The sequence below is a fragment of the Impatiens glandulifera genome, chromosome 2 (genome assembly GCF_907164915.1).
Source record: "Impatiens glandulifera chromosome 2, dImpGla2.1, whole genome shotgun sequence".
NCBI classification, from domain to species: domain Eukaryota; kingdom Viridiplantae; phylum Streptophyta; class Magnoliopsida; order Ericales; family Balsaminaceae; genus Impatiens; species Impatiens glandulifera.
The window spans coordinates 50,047,033-50,066,792 of record NC_061863.1 but is presented as its reverse complement, the minus strand read 5'-3'; the positions used below and the strand labels follow the sequence as shown (position 1 = coordinate 50,066,792).

At 34.9% G+C, this 19,760-nt stretch overlaps 2 protein-coding genes across 2 annotated transcripts; both read left to right on the top strand.

Annotated features, from left to right (window-relative positions):
- Window positions 1-10,197: 10,197 nt before the first annotated feature.
- LOC124925924 (mitogen-activated protein kinase 19-like) lies at window positions 10,198-14,542 on the top strand. The gene is made up of 10 exons (XM_047466061.1): window positions 10,198-10,540; window positions 10,957-11,365; window positions 11,490-11,617; window positions 11,711-11,770; window positions 12,183-12,332; window positions 12,411-12,566; window positions 12,652-12,863; window positions 12,964-13,065; window positions 13,179-13,342; window positions 14,014-14,542. The coding sequence occupies exons 2-10, from the start codon at window positions 10,969-10,971 to the stop codon at window positions 14,352-14,354; spliced, it is 1,710 nt and encodes a 569-aa protein (XP_047322017.1). The 5' UTR covers window positions 10,198-10,540; window positions 10,957-10,968; the 3' UTR covers window positions 14,355-14,542.
- A 1,776-nt stretch (window positions 14,543-16,318) lies between these two features.
- On the top strand, window positions 16,319-17,641 carry LOC124927867 (50S ribosomal protein L13, chloroplastic). The gene is made up of 4 exons (XM_047468356.1): window positions 16,319-16,617; window positions 16,785-16,970; window positions 17,069-17,239; window positions 17,343-17,641. The coding sequence occupies exons 1-4, from the start codon at window positions 16,378-16,380 to the stop codon at window positions 17,457-17,459; spliced, it is 714 nt and encodes a 237-aa protein (XP_047324312.1). The 5' UTR covers window positions 16,319-16,377; the 3' UTR covers window positions 17,460-17,641.
- Window positions 17,642-19,760: the final 2,119 nt, after the last annotated feature.

Genomic DNA, 19,760 nt, shown 5'->3' with positions numbered 1-19,760 from the left:
GAGGGAAAAAAATACAAAAGTTTAAGATCAGATCTAGACAATTTCTAGATTTGACAATGAAACAATAATTGAATTACAGACAATAACAATAATCAATTAGCGCTTACAACGTTTTTACTTTTATTCTACTTGTGATCTTCTCAAACGAAATATCCCATATATGGCAGAGCTTTCTATTCTCATCATTCCTTTCGATTCCTCTCCAGGATTGAATGAGTGCATTTCCATCTGAAGTTATATCTCTCCAAATATCTTCAGCGGTTCTACTTCTTCCACTGTGAGTTCTTGAATTTCTTTCTTTCCAGATATTGTAGATTACTGCTCCAAAGTAGCATTTCAACATACTTACATAGAAGGATCTTCCTTTTGCTTTATTCTTCATCCACTCTTGGATTTCTTCCCATATTCTTGGAAAGTTGATGATGTTCATGTTTGCAGCATACATCCTCCAGATTTGTATTACAAAAGAGCATTCCCCAAATAAATGGTTTATGCTTTCCTCAACTCCCAAACATAGGACACAGTTGATATCAGGAATGTTTATATATTTTCGAATTCTGTCTTTTGTTGTCAACATTTTCCTGTATACCAGCCAGAGAATAAATTGGTGACGAGGAATAATCTTTGGAGACCATACCACATTATGCCAATCTACCTCCTGTCCTCTTGTTCTAACAATTTCCCATGCCTTTCCTGTAATAAACTTCTCACTGCTTTCTGTTTTCCAGCTTATTTCATCATTATTTTCATTGAGTTGCTTCTGCCTCATTAGGTTTAGAATTCTATCACCTTCTGGAATACGCCTCAAAAGTGAATCACATCTACCTTCATATACGTCTCTAAATGAGTACTTGATGTATTCTCTTCTAACTCTGTTTCCTTGCATTTCTTCTTTGAATATAATGGGAATATTATCCAACCAAGGATCATGCCAGAATAGTACCCCTCTTCCATTTCCAATTGTGGTTTTCACCATTTGAAAGGCATCTTTTCTTGTTTTTAGGATTTTCTTCAATGACCATGCCATTCTTTCGTTGATGCTTAGTGTCCAGATACTCTGCTCTTCTTTCATAAATCTTGTATGCACCCATTTGACCCATAGGGAGTCCGCTTTTTTCTCCAACTCCCATAAGCTCTTGATGGTGAGGGATTTGTTCCATTCAACACAACTTTTTATTCCTAGTCCTCCTTCTTCTATGGGAGTGCAAACATCCTCCCATTTGACTTTTTTTCCTCCTCTGCCTTGTGTTCCCCATATGTAGTCTCTCATGATTCTATCGAGTTCAGCCATTACTTTCTTTGGGATGACTATCTGTTGTGCCCAGTAGCCAATAATTCCAAAAATGACTCTTTTAACGAGCTCGATTCTACCTGCATAAGACAGTTTTTCGTAGCCCAACCCAAAACAGAATTTCTAACCTTTTCTACCAGTTGTCTAAAGTGATTGTATCAGAGTTGTTTTGATGACAAGGGTACTCCAAGGTATTTCACTGGTAGTTCACCTTCCTTGATTCCCATAATATTGAAAATGTTTTCTTTCCTTTCTTCATTAACCCCTCCATAGAAAGCCTGACTTTTGTCCTCATTGATGTATAGACCTGTAATACTCGAAAAGATTGTTAGAGCTTCTTTGATTATACTAACAGATTCAACATCCGCATAAGCCACAAAAAATAGATCATCTGCAAAACATATATGGGTTATTGCTTCTTCTTTGCAGTACGGGTGAAATTTGAAATGATGACTTCTCAGAAGCATTTTTAAAATGCAGTCAAGAATTTCCATTATTAAGACGAATAAGTAAGGAGATATAGGGTCTCCTTGCCTTACTCCCCTTTCACCCTTGAAAAAGCCTCCATGAATACCATTCACGCTCACAACAAAGTGAGGAGTGGAAACACATTGCATAATCCAATCAATGAAAATAATTGGAAAACCTGCAGCAAGGAGGAATTCGTGGATTGATCCCCATCTGATCGAGTCAAAAGCTTTTTTAATGTCAATTTTGAAAGCCACACGTGGCGATATGTTTTTCTTTCCATATCCATTCAATAAGCTCTGCATGAGTAGGATGTTATGGGAAATAGAGCGTTTGGGAATAAATGCTGATTGCCCTAATCCTACAAGTTTATCAATAACTGTTTTCAAACGTTGCGAAATAATTTTTGAAATAATTTTATAAATAACATTGCAACATGAAATAGGACGAAAGTCCTGAATTTTTTCCGGAATTGAATTCTTAGGAATCAAATTCAACACTGTGACGTTCCATTGCTTCAACATTTTCCTGTTTTGGAAGAATTCTAAAACCCCTTCGCTTACATCTTTACCCACTATTTCCCAGTTTTCTTTGAAGAAGTTCGCGTTGAAACCATCTGGCCCTGGGCTTTTATCCCCTTTCATCGAAAACACAGCTTTTCTAACTTCTTCCATACTAACTATTGTAATCAATTTGTTACCACTTTCTTCACTGATTTTCCTTTGCACAATCTGTTGAAGCAATCTTCGGTTGTCCTCTATTGTTGTGCTAGTTTCTGTTCCAATCAGCTCTTTGTAGAAACTTATTGCTTCCTCACGAACTGCTTTTTGTCCCTGTAAAACATCTCCATTTGAGTTTGTGAGCCTTAGGACCTGATTTCTGAAATTCCTTGATGAACATTTTTTATAGAAGAAAGAAGTATTCTTGTCTCCTAATGAAAGCCAATTTTCTCTAGATTTTTGCTTAGCAAAACTTTCCTCTTTAGAACAGAGGTCTCTGAATCGCGTAAGAGCCTCTTTTTCCTCTTCCCTGTTATAAGGTAGATTTGGGGCTCTTAGTGCCTTGCTTTGTATTTCCTCTAGTTTCATTCTGGCTTCCTCTACTCTTTTAGAAATCCCACTATATTTTTTCCGGTCTAGTTTATTCAGCTTCCCTTTAAGTAATCTTAGTTTCTCACAAACTCTAAACATCTTTGTTCCATTAATTCTGATGTTCCAAGTTTCATTAAGGATTTTATTAAATTCTTCATCTTTCATCCAGAAGTTGAAGAACTTAAAGGGTCTTTTCTGTTTTTTCTCCTTTTCCCAAAAGAATTTCAAAGGGCAGTGATCAGATATACCTGGTTGCAAAACCTGTATTTGGCTTCTTGGGTAAAATTCCACCCATTTTTCATTCACTAGGCCTCTATCAATTCTGCTCTTTCTCATGTTGTCCGCCCCTCTTGTAGTTGACCATGAAAATAGATTACCTGAGAAAGACGGTTCAATGCAGTTTATGTCTCGAATGCATTCGTTGAAATCTTGCATGTCTTGTGTTATGTCTGTCTCAGGCTCTCTTTCATTCCTGAATCTTGTAACGTTAAAATCTCCCATAATAACCCATGGTTCGTCGTCCGTAATGCTTCTTCTTAAATCATTCCAAAGTGTCTTCCTCTCTGTCCCAGAGTTGCTTGCATAAACTACCGCAAAAAATATTTTTACCCTTGTCATCAGATTGATAACCTCTGTCAAAATAACTTGCTTGCTTTCAAAAAATTTCTTGATTTCAACCCTTCTTTTATCCCATCCTACCCAGATTCTACTTTTAATCCCATCAGAGTTATGAATAAATTCTCATTCTTCTTTAAAGCAACCCTGGGCAACATTCTCTATTTGACTTTATCTGACTTTTGTTTCAATAATTCCAAATACTGTGATTTCATTCTTCTCTGCTATTCTTCTAACTTCTCTTCTTTTTATGGGGTCATTTAACCCTCTAATATTCCATGTCATTAAGTTCATTAATGAAAAGAAGATGTTCCAGCTTTACTTCCCCTTCCTTTACTTTTTCTTCCTTTCTGTTTTTCCCATATAGCAGGGCTATAAGGAATTGTATTTTCCTTAATTTTCTTATCTTCTTGTTTTGGGATTTTTGTGTTTCTCTGGTCAACTTTTTTTTGAATTGGAGATTGTACAGTTTCAATCGATTCAGCTTCCTCTTCTTTATCTTTCCCATTCCTTCACCCACTTCCCCTTTCTTGCTTTCTCCCACACTTTCCCTTTCCACAACCTCTTCGTTATTGATTCTTGCTTCCAATTCAAGTTTCTTTGTTACCTCTTCATTCTCAGCCTTTGATTCTGAATCTCTTACCACTCTGTCTTCCTTCCCCTGTTCTTCAAAACCATGTTCTGAATTTCCTTCCTTATCTTGATCCTTCTGTTTACTCAATACTAATTCTTTAGTAACCATTTTCTGTCTTTCATTCTCAACCTTTTCCTTTTCCAACATTTCTTGTTCTTCTTTCTGTTTCTTTTCTGTCTCTATCTTTGTCTCTTTCTCGATCTTCTTCTTCCTTTCTTCTTCAATTATTTTCGGGCACTTGTAACAGACATGTTCGAATGTATTACAGTCAAAGCATCTATTCGGCCTCCACTCATATGAGATTCTCATAATTGTGGGTTCACCTTTTCTGTCTGTTACCGTCATCTGGTATGGAAGATTTGATCTCGGGTGTATCTCAATGCACATCCTAGCATAAGTCATATGCTCACCTTTTTCTGTAGTTGGGTCCATGTAGAGTGGACTCCCCAATAGGCTCGCAAAGTGACTTAATGCTTCAGGGTTATACATGTGGGGAGGGATGTTGCGCAATTGGAACCAGATTTGCGCAGTTTCTTTGGGCTTGCTGAAGAGGTTCATACCTTCTGTCCATTTTTCGAGTTTCATGTAGTTTTTTCCAACAAATGTGTGCCCATTGATCAGAATACTTTCGAGATCTGATCCTTCTTTGAATTTGAGAAAGTACAAGTCATGAATGTTTGATGTTACCTTTTCTAGATCATTTTCCCCCAACTGTTCCATTAGAGTTTTTTTGGTTACTAGAAATGGCACCTTATTTCTTCCGATGAAGTTTCCCACTATGACATTCTTCCATGAATTTACGCAGTTTTCCTCAACTTCTTGGGGTAGTTTGAATTCAAACGGGGAACCGATAATTTCAACTTTTGGCTTAAATGTTCCAAGAAAAATCTTTCCCCTCTCTTGAACTGGATTGTCAGCTTTTGTTTCCCCTATGTTTTTCTGCCCTACATTCTGTTTCTGTTGTTCATTCTGCTCGTTACTCTGGTTTTGCCCTGTTTTCTGATCCTTCCCTTGAGTTTTTCTTTGTTCTTCAGCTTTCTTCCAGACCTGGTCTACATTCCAATTAGAATTGTTCTTGATGAAGTAGACTCTGGTTTTGGGGCATTTAGAGAGCTCTCTCAAAATTTCAACAGACCAGCTGACAATAGTATCGTACTCCTCTTTTTTTATGAGATTCCAGTCTTGTAGGTAATGTAGGTTGAGCTGCTCTGTGTACTGTTGGATTTTCTCTTTGCTTAAAACGATTTGGCCTTTCTTTCCCAGTATCAATAATTTCGTTATCTGATTTCTAAGTCCTTTCAGATTGGCCCTTTCATTAAAACCAACCCTCCATTTCCTTGGGTCTGTTTCTTTACCCAATACTTTCGCTGCCATTCTTTGCATCTTTCCTGTTTCACCCAGATTTTCTGCATTAATTCTTTCTCTTTTCAATTCTTTCTGAATTATTTTCTCTGCTTCTTCGTCTGAGTCAATTATCTCAATAGTCTCAAGTTGAATTTGATTCCCATTAGAATCCGAGTTAATGACCTGTGCATTTTTATTTCCTAGACTATTTTCCAGAACTACTCTATCTTTTCCTAGAGCATGTCCTAGACTATCACAATCTAGGCTATCAGCATGTATTCCACTAACAGTTCTATTATCATTTTCATTCATCTCATGAGTGTTATTGGGATTGGTAAAAAACATACCTGGCGTGTTGACTGCAAAATCTTTATTATTGCTCTTGCTCACGTCAGTCAGATTTCCACCATTTCCTCCTGGCTTTGGAGACCCATGATTTTCAAAGAGGATATTCGTGTGATTCTCTCCTAAGCCTATGTGGAGGTTAGTTGCATTCGAATTTTCTATCTTAGGATCAGGGGAGCATGTGCTGGATTCACCCATTGCCCGATTAAGAGAGTTGGCCGGGCTTGTACCAACTGTTGACAAAGAGGGAATTTCCCGTACTGCTGAAGCTACAATGTTTGCAAAAGTCATATTTAAAGTGTCCGACACGGACGGATTCGTGTCAGCGAAGCTTTTAACAACTTTACAGTACACATAAGTTTGAAATTGATTTCCTGATGTACTCTAGTCTTGACCGAGAGATCGATGAGTAGATTTAGTAGATTTCTGCGGAAAGACGACCCTTCCGACCGAGAGATGAAATCACGACGCACACGGAACACGGATTGCACAAATCGCACAGATGGCACAGTTCGTACGGCAACGAATGGTGTGTGATTTCTTTGCGACTGCAATCGAGGGTTTCTTCAACGACGATTACGACCGCGACGGCATATCGCGGCACACACGGCACGCTGATCGCACAGTTCGCACTTCACCTAGGGTTTTGCCGTCGTGTCTCTCTCTAGTTGTGGCATACTTATGTTGGGTCAAACTACATGAAACTAGAAAGATGGTCTGAAGGAATAAACATATTTAGCAAATCGAAAGAAACAACTCAAATTTGATTCAAACTAAGGAACATCCCGGCTCATATGTATAATGTAGAAGCACTTAGTCATTTTACCAATGTCCTGGAAAAAACCATTGTATATAACTCAATCACGGAGAAAAGAGAACACATCACATATGTATAATGAGTTTTTGGTGCAAAAACTTTAACTCATGATAATGCAAGGGAAGCTGGATCCAACGACAAAGAAAATTTTCTTTATTGGATTTCAGAAAATGTCAAAGGGTATAGAGTTTGTCTAAAATAAGGTGGAGATAATGTTATACTAGATCAAAATGTGAAATTTGACAAAGCTAGAGCACACACAATATAGACACAAATAGTGATTCAAGAGGAATCACAACTGAAAGTGGAAATATGTCATAAAAAAGGCACACTACCAAGAAAGAATTGTCATAGGACCATTGAGATTTCTTCTAATGTTGGAGAGGAAGATGACTTTGGTGAAGAGATATCCTTGTCCATGGATGAAAGAAAGAATGATACTCAACAAGTCTAATTAAAATGGCATTTATTAATGACAACATTGTCGACTTGTTGACAAGGTAATCCTTCAGGCCGAATTACAAGATTGTATTGAGTTGGCGAGTGATTAAAAATTGACATGTTGCTAGTTAATACGCAATATTAATGAAAGACTAAGAAGATGAATACCAATGGAAAACACTTATACATTTAGGTGGAGACATCATGAAGTAACTATCAAATGAACCAAGAAAAATCATTGCATTTTTCAATGTGAGAAGATGAATAAGACCTTGAGTGAGATTCCTAGTAATGAAAAAGGGGCTAGATAGGAAGTTCGGTCAATTTAAAGGTGATGATTTGAGTACTTCTTTTGTTCTATCTTAATTGTCCATGCATTGTGGATCATTGTTAAGATTAATGTGATGATTGATTTATCATCTTATTGAGAAGAGGATTGAGATCTTGAATAAGATTCCTAGTAATTAAAAATGGGCTAGATGAGAGGTCGATCAATTTGAAGGCGAATGAGATCATTGAATTATCATCTGATGCGAAAAGATGAATGAGACCTTAGATGTGATTCATAGTCATGAAAAAGGGATTAGAGGCTCGATCAATTCAAATGGAAGGACATTCACGATTTCTTTCGAAGAAACTATGAAGCATGGTAAAAACAATTGAAGACAATTAGAGAAGTATGCAGTTCAAGTTGGTTGAGTGTACAAAGTTCAAGTCAAAATGGGTGATAAATATTTTGTTAGATATTGAGTTTGAGTAAAGAGATGTCGCTAGATACCTAAATATTTGTTATGAAGTAGACGATGAAAATTCGTCTTGGATTTTCTCGGTTTTCGATTAGTATCTAATTTTGAGGAAGTAGACGATGGATGTTTTTCTAGGGTGTCCTCGATTTTTGAAAGATATCTGATTATATAAAAGTAGATGATAGAAGTTTGTCTTGATTCTTCTCAACTTCGATCAATATCTTATTTAAGATAGTAGACAATGTATGTTCGTCTTGGGTGTCCTCGGTTTTGATAGATATCTAATTTTGAAGAAGTAGACGATGAAAGTTTGTCTTGGGTCTTCTCGACTTTCGATTGATATTTTATTTTGAGGAGTAGACGATGGAAGTTCGTTTTGGATGTCCTCAGTTTTCGACATATATCTAATTTTGAAAATGAAGAAGAAAGAGAGAGGGAGACGAATCAAGACGAAGGCGTGTATTGAGAAGAAATATATATGTTTCTTCCACTACTTTCTCTTCACTCCTTAGATACTTGTGATTAGGTATTTCCACACTTTGTGAAGATACATTTCATATGTATGTACCATCTTTCATGATGATGTTGTTCTTGAGGATTTATGTAAATAATCAGATTGTAAATTGCAGAGACAAGAATAAGACAAAAAGAGGGAGACGAATCAAGACGAAGGTAGGTGTTAAGAAAAAAAAATCAATGTTTTCTTCAACTATTTTCTCTTCACTCCATATATACTTAGGTTTAAGTATTTCCACCATTGGTGAAGATATATTTTATATGTATGTACCATCTTTGATGATGATGATGTTTTTGACAGTTTTTGTAATCCGTTAGATTATAAATCTTAATTTGCAAAAACATTGGATAACTTATTATATGTGTGGATGACTTAAGCGGCCTAAAGGTACTGTGGTTTTACTTTTGTCGAATGTGCTTACCACACTAAAGTTCGATGTGAGGTTGTATATCGAGAGAAGCATAATCGAGTAAAGAGAAGTTGTTACCAAGAATGTGACGATGTTGTTGATATGCTGACGATTCCTGAATTTGGGAGCTATAGGACTTTGATTGTTGGCAAAAAAACTGATGGAAGACAAGACGAAGATAACTTATAAATCAATGTGGAGTGTTGAGAATGAATTTACAGTTAAGAAATATGGTAAGAATATTTGGAAAATCTCTTTGAGAGTTTTGTACAAGATATTGATATTGAACTAATTGAGTTTATTTAAAGGTGCAGTTGGGCTTAGAAAGTCAAGTCTTTTCCATGAGAGCATCGCTTCCTTGTAAGTTGTGTGTGATCTTTCATTATGAGAGAATAATTGTAATACTCCTATAACAATCTTGATAATAAAGTTGAGAGCCTCTTGTGTGTTTCGAAAGTGAATGTAAGTCTGTTTCGGTCGAATCACTATAAATCTTGTGTTTGCGTTCTTTAATTTTCTTTTGTTTCTGCAATTGTTCAACGTTGTTATTGTTTTGCATTAAGGGATACTTCATCTCCTGATATCCCAACACGTTATTCACGGTGGATTTTTACAAATGATATATGAATGTAAGAATGTTGTATTATGGCAAGTCGTATATGTCAAAAAAAAATTGAATGGACGACTCACTTACTTTTCTATTGTCAATGTATGACTAGTATTTGATGTCTTTTGTTGAGTTTGACTAGAATTCATTAGGTGATTTTTGAATCTTTGAGTAGTTGATGAAAAATTTGGATTATACTGTTTTATAAGATTTGTTTTGAAAAGTAAAACATGATTGTAATATTTTATTATTTTTATTTTTGTGACTCTTTTATTTCTTAATTTTATTTTATAATATTATTTTATAATATTATTTTTAATATACATTAACTATTTAAAAAAATATATATTTATAATTATTGAGAATATTTTATCATTTAAATATATAATTGAAAATGTTTTACTTTTGAAACAAAAAAAGAAGTTAACCTACCCAAAATTCAAAAATCACATTTAAATTTAAAAAATTGAAGTTGAAAAAAATGTCAAGCTAATAGTCCACATAAATCTTAATCCATATCTGTCCAACACACGTGTTTCGGAGCTAGAACATAGCAGCCAGCCAATTTATTAAGCGGCTAAGAAGCTTTTCGAGCCAAGTGTTGTCCACGCGCTTATTCTAATATCTTACCATGTGGTCTTGATTTATCTTTATTATATTTTAATCTTATTTAAAATATAATTTATTTTAATTGATTAAAAAAAATCAATTTATAAAAATACTTTATAATTTTAGTTGATAAATAACGTAAATCAAACTAATTCCAGAAAAATAAAGAAAGAGAGAGAAAAAGAGTATCGCGAAATCCAACTCTCTCTCTCTCTTCCCTTTTCCTCTATATAATGAAACACATATATCCTCCGTTTCTCTCTCTATCTCTTCTGCGTGTACTCAGATCTGCCATTCCTGCTCTCTAGGGTTTTTCACTTCTCCTCCTGCTGATTCTGCTGTTGCTGTGATGATATATGTGACGGTGAACTCCTTCTAGTTAGGGATTTCGAAAGAATTGGCCGTGTTCTTCGCTGGTCTAGAATCTCGGAGAGATGATAAAGGTGGAGAACTAGCGACGGTATTGGTGGCAAATGCGGCTGATTATTACTCTACGATCATCGATTCCTCCGATCGGTTGAATTCCAGTGGTTTTAGTCTTCAATTAATTATTTACTTTCTTTAATTTAGTTTCAACGGTGGAGACGTACTTGAGGTGTTTAATTGGTAAGATCTTGGGATTTCATCTTCTGAAACTTGCTCTTGTCTTTCTTCAAAACAAAAACATGAATCTTGATGTTCTTTCTATCATCTTCTCGGTTTAACTTTGTCTTAAGTTGATTAACAAGTATTGTATCTTGATAGTGCTGAATATATGCATGATGATACAGTTAAGTAGTGGATTAGGTTGAAATTTACTGAACATCTGGAAGAGTCGAGATCTCTTTTAATTGGATGTTCTTATTTTTTTTTTCAAAAGTGCATGCATTCATTTTCAATATTTGTATGATGGATAGAATAGATAAAGGAACAATATGTAAAAAAAAATAATGTTGAATTGTCTCTTCTTCCTCAAGATAAGATACAGAGATCTATCATTATGCAAATAGTGTTTAATTCCATGGTGTTGCATTCTATAACAGAGTGTGAAAGAGATGGACTTCTTCACTGAATATGGGGAGGCTAATAGATACAAAATTTTGGAAGTCGTTGGTAAGGGAAGCTATGGGGTTGTATGTGCAGCTATCGACACACAAACCGGGGAAAAAGTAGCCATTAAAAAGATAACAAACATTTTCGAGCACATTTCTGATGCTACCCGGATTTTGCGAGAAATAAAATTGCTCAGGCTTTTGCTGCATCCTGATATAGTTGACATTAAATGTATCATGTTACCACCTTCTAGGCGAGAATTCAAGGACATTTATGTTATTTTTGAGCTCATGGAGTCTGATCTTCACCAGGTCATCAAAGCTAACGATGACTTGACGCCGGATCACCATCGATTCTTCCTATATCAGATGCTACGTGCACTCAAATACATGCATACTGGTAACCATTCTTTAGCCTGTCTTAGCATATGGATATTGTACATTTGTGAGCAACTTTGAATACTTTTCTTTTCTGTTTTTCTCCATTCAACCTATAAAATATAAATCAAGATATTTTATTGCAGCAAACGTATACCATCGGGACCTAAAACCAAAGAATATACTGGCCAATGCTAATTGTAAGCTTAAAATATGTGATTTTGGATTAGCAAGAGTTGCCTTTAATGATACGCCAGCAACAATTTTCTGGACGGTATGATTTCAACCGGTGGATGATTCCAGTAATATGTTTTATTAACTTCTTTATTCAAGTAACTATCTGTGTTAAATTTTATGTGTTTGCTAGGATTATGTGGCTACCAGATGGTATAGGGCTCCTGAGCTGTGCGGATCATTCTTATCAAGGGTATAGCTCTTAGTCCTAAAGTGTGTCTCTTTGTTATGAGTCAGATTCTCCCAAGTCCACGTTTCTTTGATAAGAAAATGCCTTTTTGTGCAACATCCATAAGTGAATTGTTAGTTCTTCCCAAATTAAATTCTAAGTGTCGGAGTTCACATAATATTAAGAAAGTGCTAGCCAACTGAAGAACTATGTTTTTTTTTTCTGCATAGAATATGTTCTTAGTGTCTTTAAGTGGTGATGAGTAGATTAAAATACTTCTTGTTCAGGAGGACTGTTGAATTGTCCTGGGAGTTGTTGAAATACCTGTCCTTCAGGTAACTGTGTCAGGTCTTGTGTTCCATCCCATGAAGGTGCTTTTTATGATTCCATTTAAAAATTGCAGAAACTGACTTTTAGTACCCTTGTCTGATTGCAGTATACACCTGCTATCGATATCTGGAGTATTGGCTGCATCTTTGCGGAAGTACTGACAGGGAAACCACTATTTCCTGGAAAAAGTGTTGTTCATCAGTTGGATTTGATTACTAATCTTCTTGGTACACCTTCATCTGATACCATAACCGGAGTATGTTATTGACTAGAAAATTTATTGAATTGGCTTATCCGAATTATCGGATTTTAATGACTGGCTGTTCTATTGTAGGTTCGGAATGATAAAGCCAGAAAATACTTGACATCTATGCGAAAAAAGAATCCCGTTGGATTTACTGAGAAATTTCCAAATGCAGATCCTTTAGCCCTTAACTTATTGAAAAGATTATTAGCATTTGACCCAAAGGATCGGCCCACTGCAGAGGAGGTAAGTAATACTTTCTTTTGCTGTATAATTGTTTTTGGAAGAATACATTCATTGACAATCATTCTTTGATTTAATGGCTTAATAGGCACTGGCTGATCCTTATTTTAAGGGGCTAGCTAAAATTGAGAGAGAACCTTCTTGTCAACCCATCTCGAAGCTAGAATTTGAGTTTGAGAGACGACGGGTGACTAAGGAGGATATTAGAGAGCTTATTTATAGAGAAATACTGGAACATCATCCTCAGATGCTCAAGGATCACATGGAGGGCATTGATGGCCCAAACTTTATGTATCCTAGGTCTTACATCTCTCTTATTGTAATATGTTTCTGTGAGATATCTTTTGAATTTAGCCAACTCGAATAGATAAATTGACCACCCCAAGTTAATTGCTTGCAGTGCTGTTGGTCAATTCAGAAGGCAGTTCAATTATCTCCAGGAAAATAGTGGTCAAAGTGGTCCTGTTATTCCGCCAGAAAGGAAGCATGCCTCCCTTCCTCGGTATAAGATCATCTTTTCTTCTTCTTTTTATCTCCGAGAGTGAAATCACATATATTTTTACTCAAAAGATGGTTTAGTTAATCCGAGAATTATTCTATTTATCCTTTATTCAGCTCTACCATTAACTCAAGTGTGATACCTCCAAAGTCGATTGCAAACTTTTCAGTACCTTGTAATAGGCAAGGTATGGAAGAAGCATGCAACATTGCTAGGGTTACAGATACAATTTCAGGAAACGTCGTTAGACCATTACGCCCTCCACCTAGGTTACCCACAGGTCTGCTTTCATTCCATTTACTTGTAGTACTTTAATTTAATCTTGTCACTTGTGCATACCTGCAAAAATAACTTCATTAAGTTTAAGTGGTTATTTCCAAATAACCTTGTTTGGTGCAGGTGAATGAAAATTAGATTATTTGGGTAGAAAGACATTAGGGGTAAAAATATATAATGAAAAATTATATATAAGGGTATTTTGGTTGATAATGTGAATGATTAGTTGTTTGTAGATTGGACAGTGTTATTTGTAATTAATCTCAAATGACCCACATCAAAACATGGCCTTTGAAAACTGGCTAAATATCATTAACCAGCATTGTACAATATGTTAAATTAAAAATGACACTATTCTATGGGTGTTATTTGAAATCAAACTTGTATCACCTGGCCTTGAACCTGTGATCGCATTTCATTCTGATTTAAGCTTAAAATTTGTCATAGAAGTCAGTATTTGGAACAGATGCAAAAATCATCTTTAAAATTTGGCTGTGTTTTAGTGAGTCTATTAAATGCATCCAAGAATTCTACTTTTTGTTAAATCTATAAGCAAGTTGATGGGAGTTCTTCAACTGGTGTTGTTTTACTATTTGTTCACCATCTTCCTTTTCCTATTATCTGCAAATTTGAGAATATTCAAAGCAGTTGGATGATATTATATATTTTGCTCAGACAAGCCAGGCCTCATGAGAGCTATTGGACCAGTTCTACCTTTCGAGAGTTACAGAAACACAAATGATGCATCTGGTTCACGGTTGGTTACTGTTCACAATAGTGTTGCTCCATCTCCCATGACAATTTCAATTTCTCCGGGAACCAATAAAGAAAAGGAGGAGATCAGCACTAAAGCACAAGCAAATGGGAAACCGGCATCAGAAATGCCGGTTGAAGTTAAAAGAAGCCAATTGGAGGACCAAATATCGCTTAATGCTCGAGTAGGGCTTAAGCAAAAGTCACCGTTTAGCGCAACAGCAGCTGCTCACAGGGAGGTGGGAACAGTTCACCTTGGATGATCTTATACTGTAACAATGTCTTCTCTTTTTATTTTTTGTACAGTCTCAGATAAGTGTTGATTTGGAAATTAAAGATAATGCGATTCAATTCGCGTTTCTCCCCTGGATTGTATTCAAAATGTGAAAAGAAATTCAATTAACGACATTATATAAGGGCGAAATTGCAATAATATGCTGTTTGAACTTTCCTCGTTTTTCTACCTCGAATAAAACAATCTGAATCAAGTATATAAATTTTTGAGGAAATCATTTGAATATTGTTTAAATCAACAACCTTTAAATTATTTTACTACTAATGAGTTTACTTACAAATGTGATGTTGCCATACACACTGCAAATAACTTTGTGTCAAGACAGTTATTAATGCCAAGTTTCATTGTCTAAAAAATCTAACAGTATGTTATGGTGGATTGGATGCTGCTTTAGTTGATGTATATCTAATTGGATCAGTTGGGTTCAATCAAAATCATTACAATAGTATGTTCATTCTAAATACTGATACATTGACTTGTTGATTCCCAGGCTGACAATGGTAAATTCAGCGATTCTGATTCTGACTACTCGTCGATAATGTTAAGAAGAAGGTCCAATGAAAGAGGATTAAACGGGGAAGAGTGGTTAGGACCAGTCGCAAATGGTGAGTCGTTTATGGTGCTACAGAGTTCTCATCTGCCTGCTGCACAAGAAGAAGAAGGGTCATGTTGGCCAAAGGCCGTAGATTTTGTGCGTGAAGTCGTGTTAAGCTCCTCTTTGCATGTTCAAAAACCGAATCTTCCTCAACCAAATGACAATCCAATGAAGCGCCTACGACAATCTTAAACCTTCAACGACTCATTGTGTAAATCTAATTTGCATTTGAATATCAAATAGTCAATAAATAGTGTTTAAATATTATAATTGAATATAATATAAGCGATACAATGCAGCATTTTTAGTGTTAATTAAATTTAGAACCAAGTTAGATCTAACCCAAATTTATTCTCATATATTTTGTTGGTTATTCTCATATATTTTGTTTCGTTTCAAATGAAAATATTTCAGAATTAAATATATATATATATATATATATATATCACTTAAAGGGGAAATTTGATGAAATGACCTAATCATTTCCTTAATTGTGCAGATGATAACATCTAATCAAAATGGTGCAAATAACCCCTTTCTATATTTCGGACAAAAATACCCGCGTCACGCGACGGCACGGACGCGTCTCGCGATGGCACACTCGACAAATTAGAATTCCGTCACGTGTAACGCGACATAGAGTATTTTTGTTCGAAAAATAGGAAGTGATTATTTGCGCAATTTTTATTAGGCGTTGGCCATCTACGAAATTAAGGCAATTATTAAGGTTATTTCATCAAATTTTCCCTTATAGCCTTAGACAATATTTGTCGGGAAATTTGATGAGATGACCTTACAAAGGAACTAAAATGAGCTGGTGACCAGCGCATAATTTTAAATGCGTGGGTGACCAGTTCATATTTTTGACGAAATTGCCCCTGTCGCGAGACGCAATCGGATGCCACGTGAAAAGTTCACAATCGCGAGACGCAACCGACATTCGCGAGAAGTAACTGACATTCGTGAGATGCAACCGACATTCGCGAGACGCAATTTTTATTTGTATTTTAAAAATTTTAAAAAAATTTGCTTCTCGCGAACGTCGGTTACGTCTCGCGATTGTGAACTTTTCACAGGGCATCCGATTACGTCTCGCGACAGGGACAATTTCCTCAAAAAAATATGAAGTGGTCACCAGCTCATCTACCTCATCTACCCTATTATGAGGGTCATTTCGTAAAATTTCCCATTTGTCCAGCTTAATAAATTTTAATGTACAAGTAGGAGAAATTTGAAATAAATTTATGTATAAGGAGATAATTTAACCTCAATGTAAAGTACAGGGATCAAAATAACTATTATCCCCTTATCTCCTCCATCCGACCAAAACCCCTCTGCGAACCTTATCGAAACTAAGTAAATAAAAAGCTTCTCTTTCCGAAGCTAAGAGATAAAGATGGCTTCGATTTGCGCTTCATCTTCTTCTTCTTCGCTTGCCTTCTCACCCATTTCGTCACAACCTTACCGTGCTTCATTGACGAAACCTCAATTTTTGGGTTTCCCCTTGATTGCATTATCATCCAAACCCACAATTCAAGCGAACACCCACCGCTCGTTTCAGGTCCGATGCCAAGATTCATCCATCGTTCCCTCGGACCAGAGGTGGCTTTACGAAGAATCTCAACTCAGCGGCCCAGTAAAATTTCTCCCCCATTGCTGACCTTAACTGATTTAATTTCTTAGAATTTCATGTTCACTGTACAATTACTTATCTTTTTATCCTTGAATGTTAGTTAGTATTGGGGATGAATTAGTTAGTTGAAAGATTGTCACTTTAATGGTTTGGATTTGTTGGGTGGTCAGGATGTGTGGAACAAGACATGGTATCCAAAAGCTTCTGATCATGTTAACACGGAGAAAACATGGTATGTTGTTGATGCTACAGACAAAATCTTAGGAAGACTAGCATCAACTATAGCCATTCATATTCGTGGCAAGAATCTTGCAACCTACACTCCTAGTGTTGACATGGGAGCTTTTGTTATAGTGGTATGTTGTAATATGTATATATGTATATATGTATATATAATTCCTTTGAAAGCTGTTCTTGAGTTTGGGTTCATTTGAAAATTGGAAACAAATCAAAGGTGAATGCTGAAAAAGTAGCAGTATCTGGGAAAAAGAGGACACAGAAACTTTACAGGAGACATTCAGGGAGGCCTGGTGGTATGACTGTAGAGACATTCGATCAGTTGCAACAAAGAATTCCTGAAAGAATTGTAGAACATGCAGTTTCCGGCATGCTTCCTAAGGGCAGAGTGAGTCTTCTAGTTAGTTAGATATATGGACTGGTGTCTTTTGTCAAAATCATAATTCATTCATTCATTCATTCATTCGAACTTGTGTTTTTGTTGGCTGCAGCTTGGCAGAGCACTATTTACCCATCTGAAGGTGTACACTGGCCCTGACCATCCTCATGAAGCCCAAAAGCCAATTGATCTCCCCATAAGGGACAAGAGGATACAGATTCAGAAATAGCTTGGTTTGTTTGTTTGTTTGATGCTTCATAGGATGGATTTTTAGTCACTTACGTTAGAGGAGTTAATTAAGGTCATCATTCTACAATGATTATTTGCTATGTTTGGTGGATCGATCTGTCTGTTGTACACATTACCTTCAATTTTCCATATATATATGACTATGGAAGTGATTCTATTTCTTAATGAGAGTTTTCATTTACCAAATAATGCGATTTTCCTATACTTATGTTTTATTGTTGACAGATTCAGAACATTTGTTGAATGAAACTGCTTGACTCTGTATTGCCTATCGAAATGCTACAGATTTCCATCTTTTGCTTTGAGTGATCAAAGCGAGAACTCATGTCAATAGGGGAGACAACTACTGAAGTTGAGAATAGTATTCAATCAGTGTTTTCAAATGGGTAAAATATGTTTGTTTCTCTTATAAGAACTTTCAAATTTACAAAGCTAGTTGATTTTGCATAGCTTGCGAAGAAATCTCTAATAAAAACATCACTAAAATACTCAGACATTTATTTTCAGAGATCTTAATAACTATCCAAGCTTACTTCTTAAGAAGGTGATTTCATTCTCTGTTCTTGATGAATGTATCTTCTTCTAATAGTCAGTCAATTGAACTTATTTTCTTATTTGACTCTCTCCTCAATACTCAACACATGTAGCCTTATTTGACTCTCCCCAATACTCAAACACAAGTAGCCTAACTCTCATCAATACTCAACACAAGCCTCAACCCTATGTCTTTGTCATAACTAGTTTTGTTATAATGAGTCTCGAGATTTATCTTGAGTACTGTTAAAATCTTGAATAAATGAATTGATAATGTATTAATATATGAGTTTTAATACTATTACAATCTTGAAGAATAAATGAATTGAAAATATATATATATATATATATAAATAAATAAATAAATGATGTTTAATTTCAAAAGGTCCAAATTAAAGTTTGGGTTATTGGGATAAAACACAGATCCCCAACAATCACATCAAAACTTAAATCAATCATTTTATTAATTAAAATACTAAAATTATCCTTTAATTAAATTTAATATTATTTGTATTAATTACCTTAAATAAAAATTAAAACCCCATATAAATCTAACTATAACATATCATATTATTTATCATAACATTTAAATTTTAAATAATTCAAATAAATAAATAATTATACTAAAAAATAAAATTTATATATTTATCTAACAAATATTAATTAATTTATAAAAATACCTTATCTAAATTAAATATTTATAAAAAATTTATTCTTACTTTTTTTTATATAAACTAACTATAAACCATGATTCTAAATAAATATATTAATTAATTTAAGTTCATATTTTTTCAATTTAATAAAATAAAAAAAATATTATAATGTAATTTTTTTTTTAAATATTACAACTCTAACAATCTTATATAAATACGTCTATTATCAAAATTATATTTGTATTAAATATAATATATGACATTCAAATAAAGAAAGTAATGACAATAAAATCTTAAACAATCCATATAAAATTATCATTTATTCATGTCTAATACAATCATACACTTTTTTAGAAAGCTCATCTCGAAATTGATCCATTTCATTACGAGGTAAAACATTAGGCGACAATAAAATATCATTGTCTACTAGTACTTCAGTGTCATCACTGGGGTTATCATCCACTATGACTTTTATATTATTCTTCCGAACAAAATTATGTAAACCTGCAGTTGCTTGAATTATTTGAAGTTGTTTCTTAAGATTAAATCCATGTAATGATTTTCTGTTTGATATAATTCGCCACTTATTTTTCCAAATTCCGAATGTCCTTTCTATGGTTGATCTGAGAGAAGAGTGTTGCATATTGAACATCTCTTTTCTCGTAGAAGGAAGTACTCCTCCGAAATGATGAGGATGGTAATTTGTTCGAGGATATGAGGATAAATACCCTATTTGATTCGAATACCCAGAATTAACTAGATAATATTTTCCTGTAACAAATTAATAATTAATTTTAGTATTATTTACAATAAACATGATATGTGTTTAATTAACGTACCCGGGAGTGGATGTGGAAAAAGATATTGAGGAGTATGTCGATCAAGCACAGTTGAGTCGTTCATTGATCCTTCTGCACCAGCACAAAATAAGTGAACATGAGATCATGGTTACATATTGCTATTACGTTAGTGGTTGTGTGCCCCGATCGTCCACACCAACAATACGAATTTTCTGCTTTAGGATACACTTCCACGTGAGTACCATTTATAGTACCAATGCAATTTTGCACACATGACAAAATAAATTAGATAAT

Coding starts and splice junctions, on each gene's coding strand:
- LOC124925924 (XM_047466061.1), top strand. CDS start 10,969: ATGGACTTCTTCACTGAATATGGGGAGGCTAATAGATACAAAATTTTG. Junction 12,864..12,963: donor CCAAACTTTATGTATCCTAG/GTCTTACATCTC, acceptor AATTGCTTGCAG/TGCTGTTGGTCAATTCAGAA. Junction 13,343..14,013: donor TCCACCTAGGTTACCCACAG/GTCTGCTTTCAT, acceptor TATTTTGCTCAG/ACAAGCCAGGCCTCATGAGA.
- LOC124927867 (XM_047468356.1), top strand. CDS start 16,378: ATGGCTTCGATTTGCGCTTCATCTTCTTCTTCTTCGCTTGCCTTCTCA. Junction 16,971..17,068: donor TGGGAGCTTTTGTTATAGTG/GTATGTTGTAAT, acceptor AACAAATCAAAG/GTGAATGCTGAAAAAGTAGC. Junction 17,240..17,342: donor GCATGCTTCCTAAGGGCAGA/GTGAGTCTTCTA, acceptor TGTTGGCTGCAG/CTTGGCAGAGCACTATTTAC.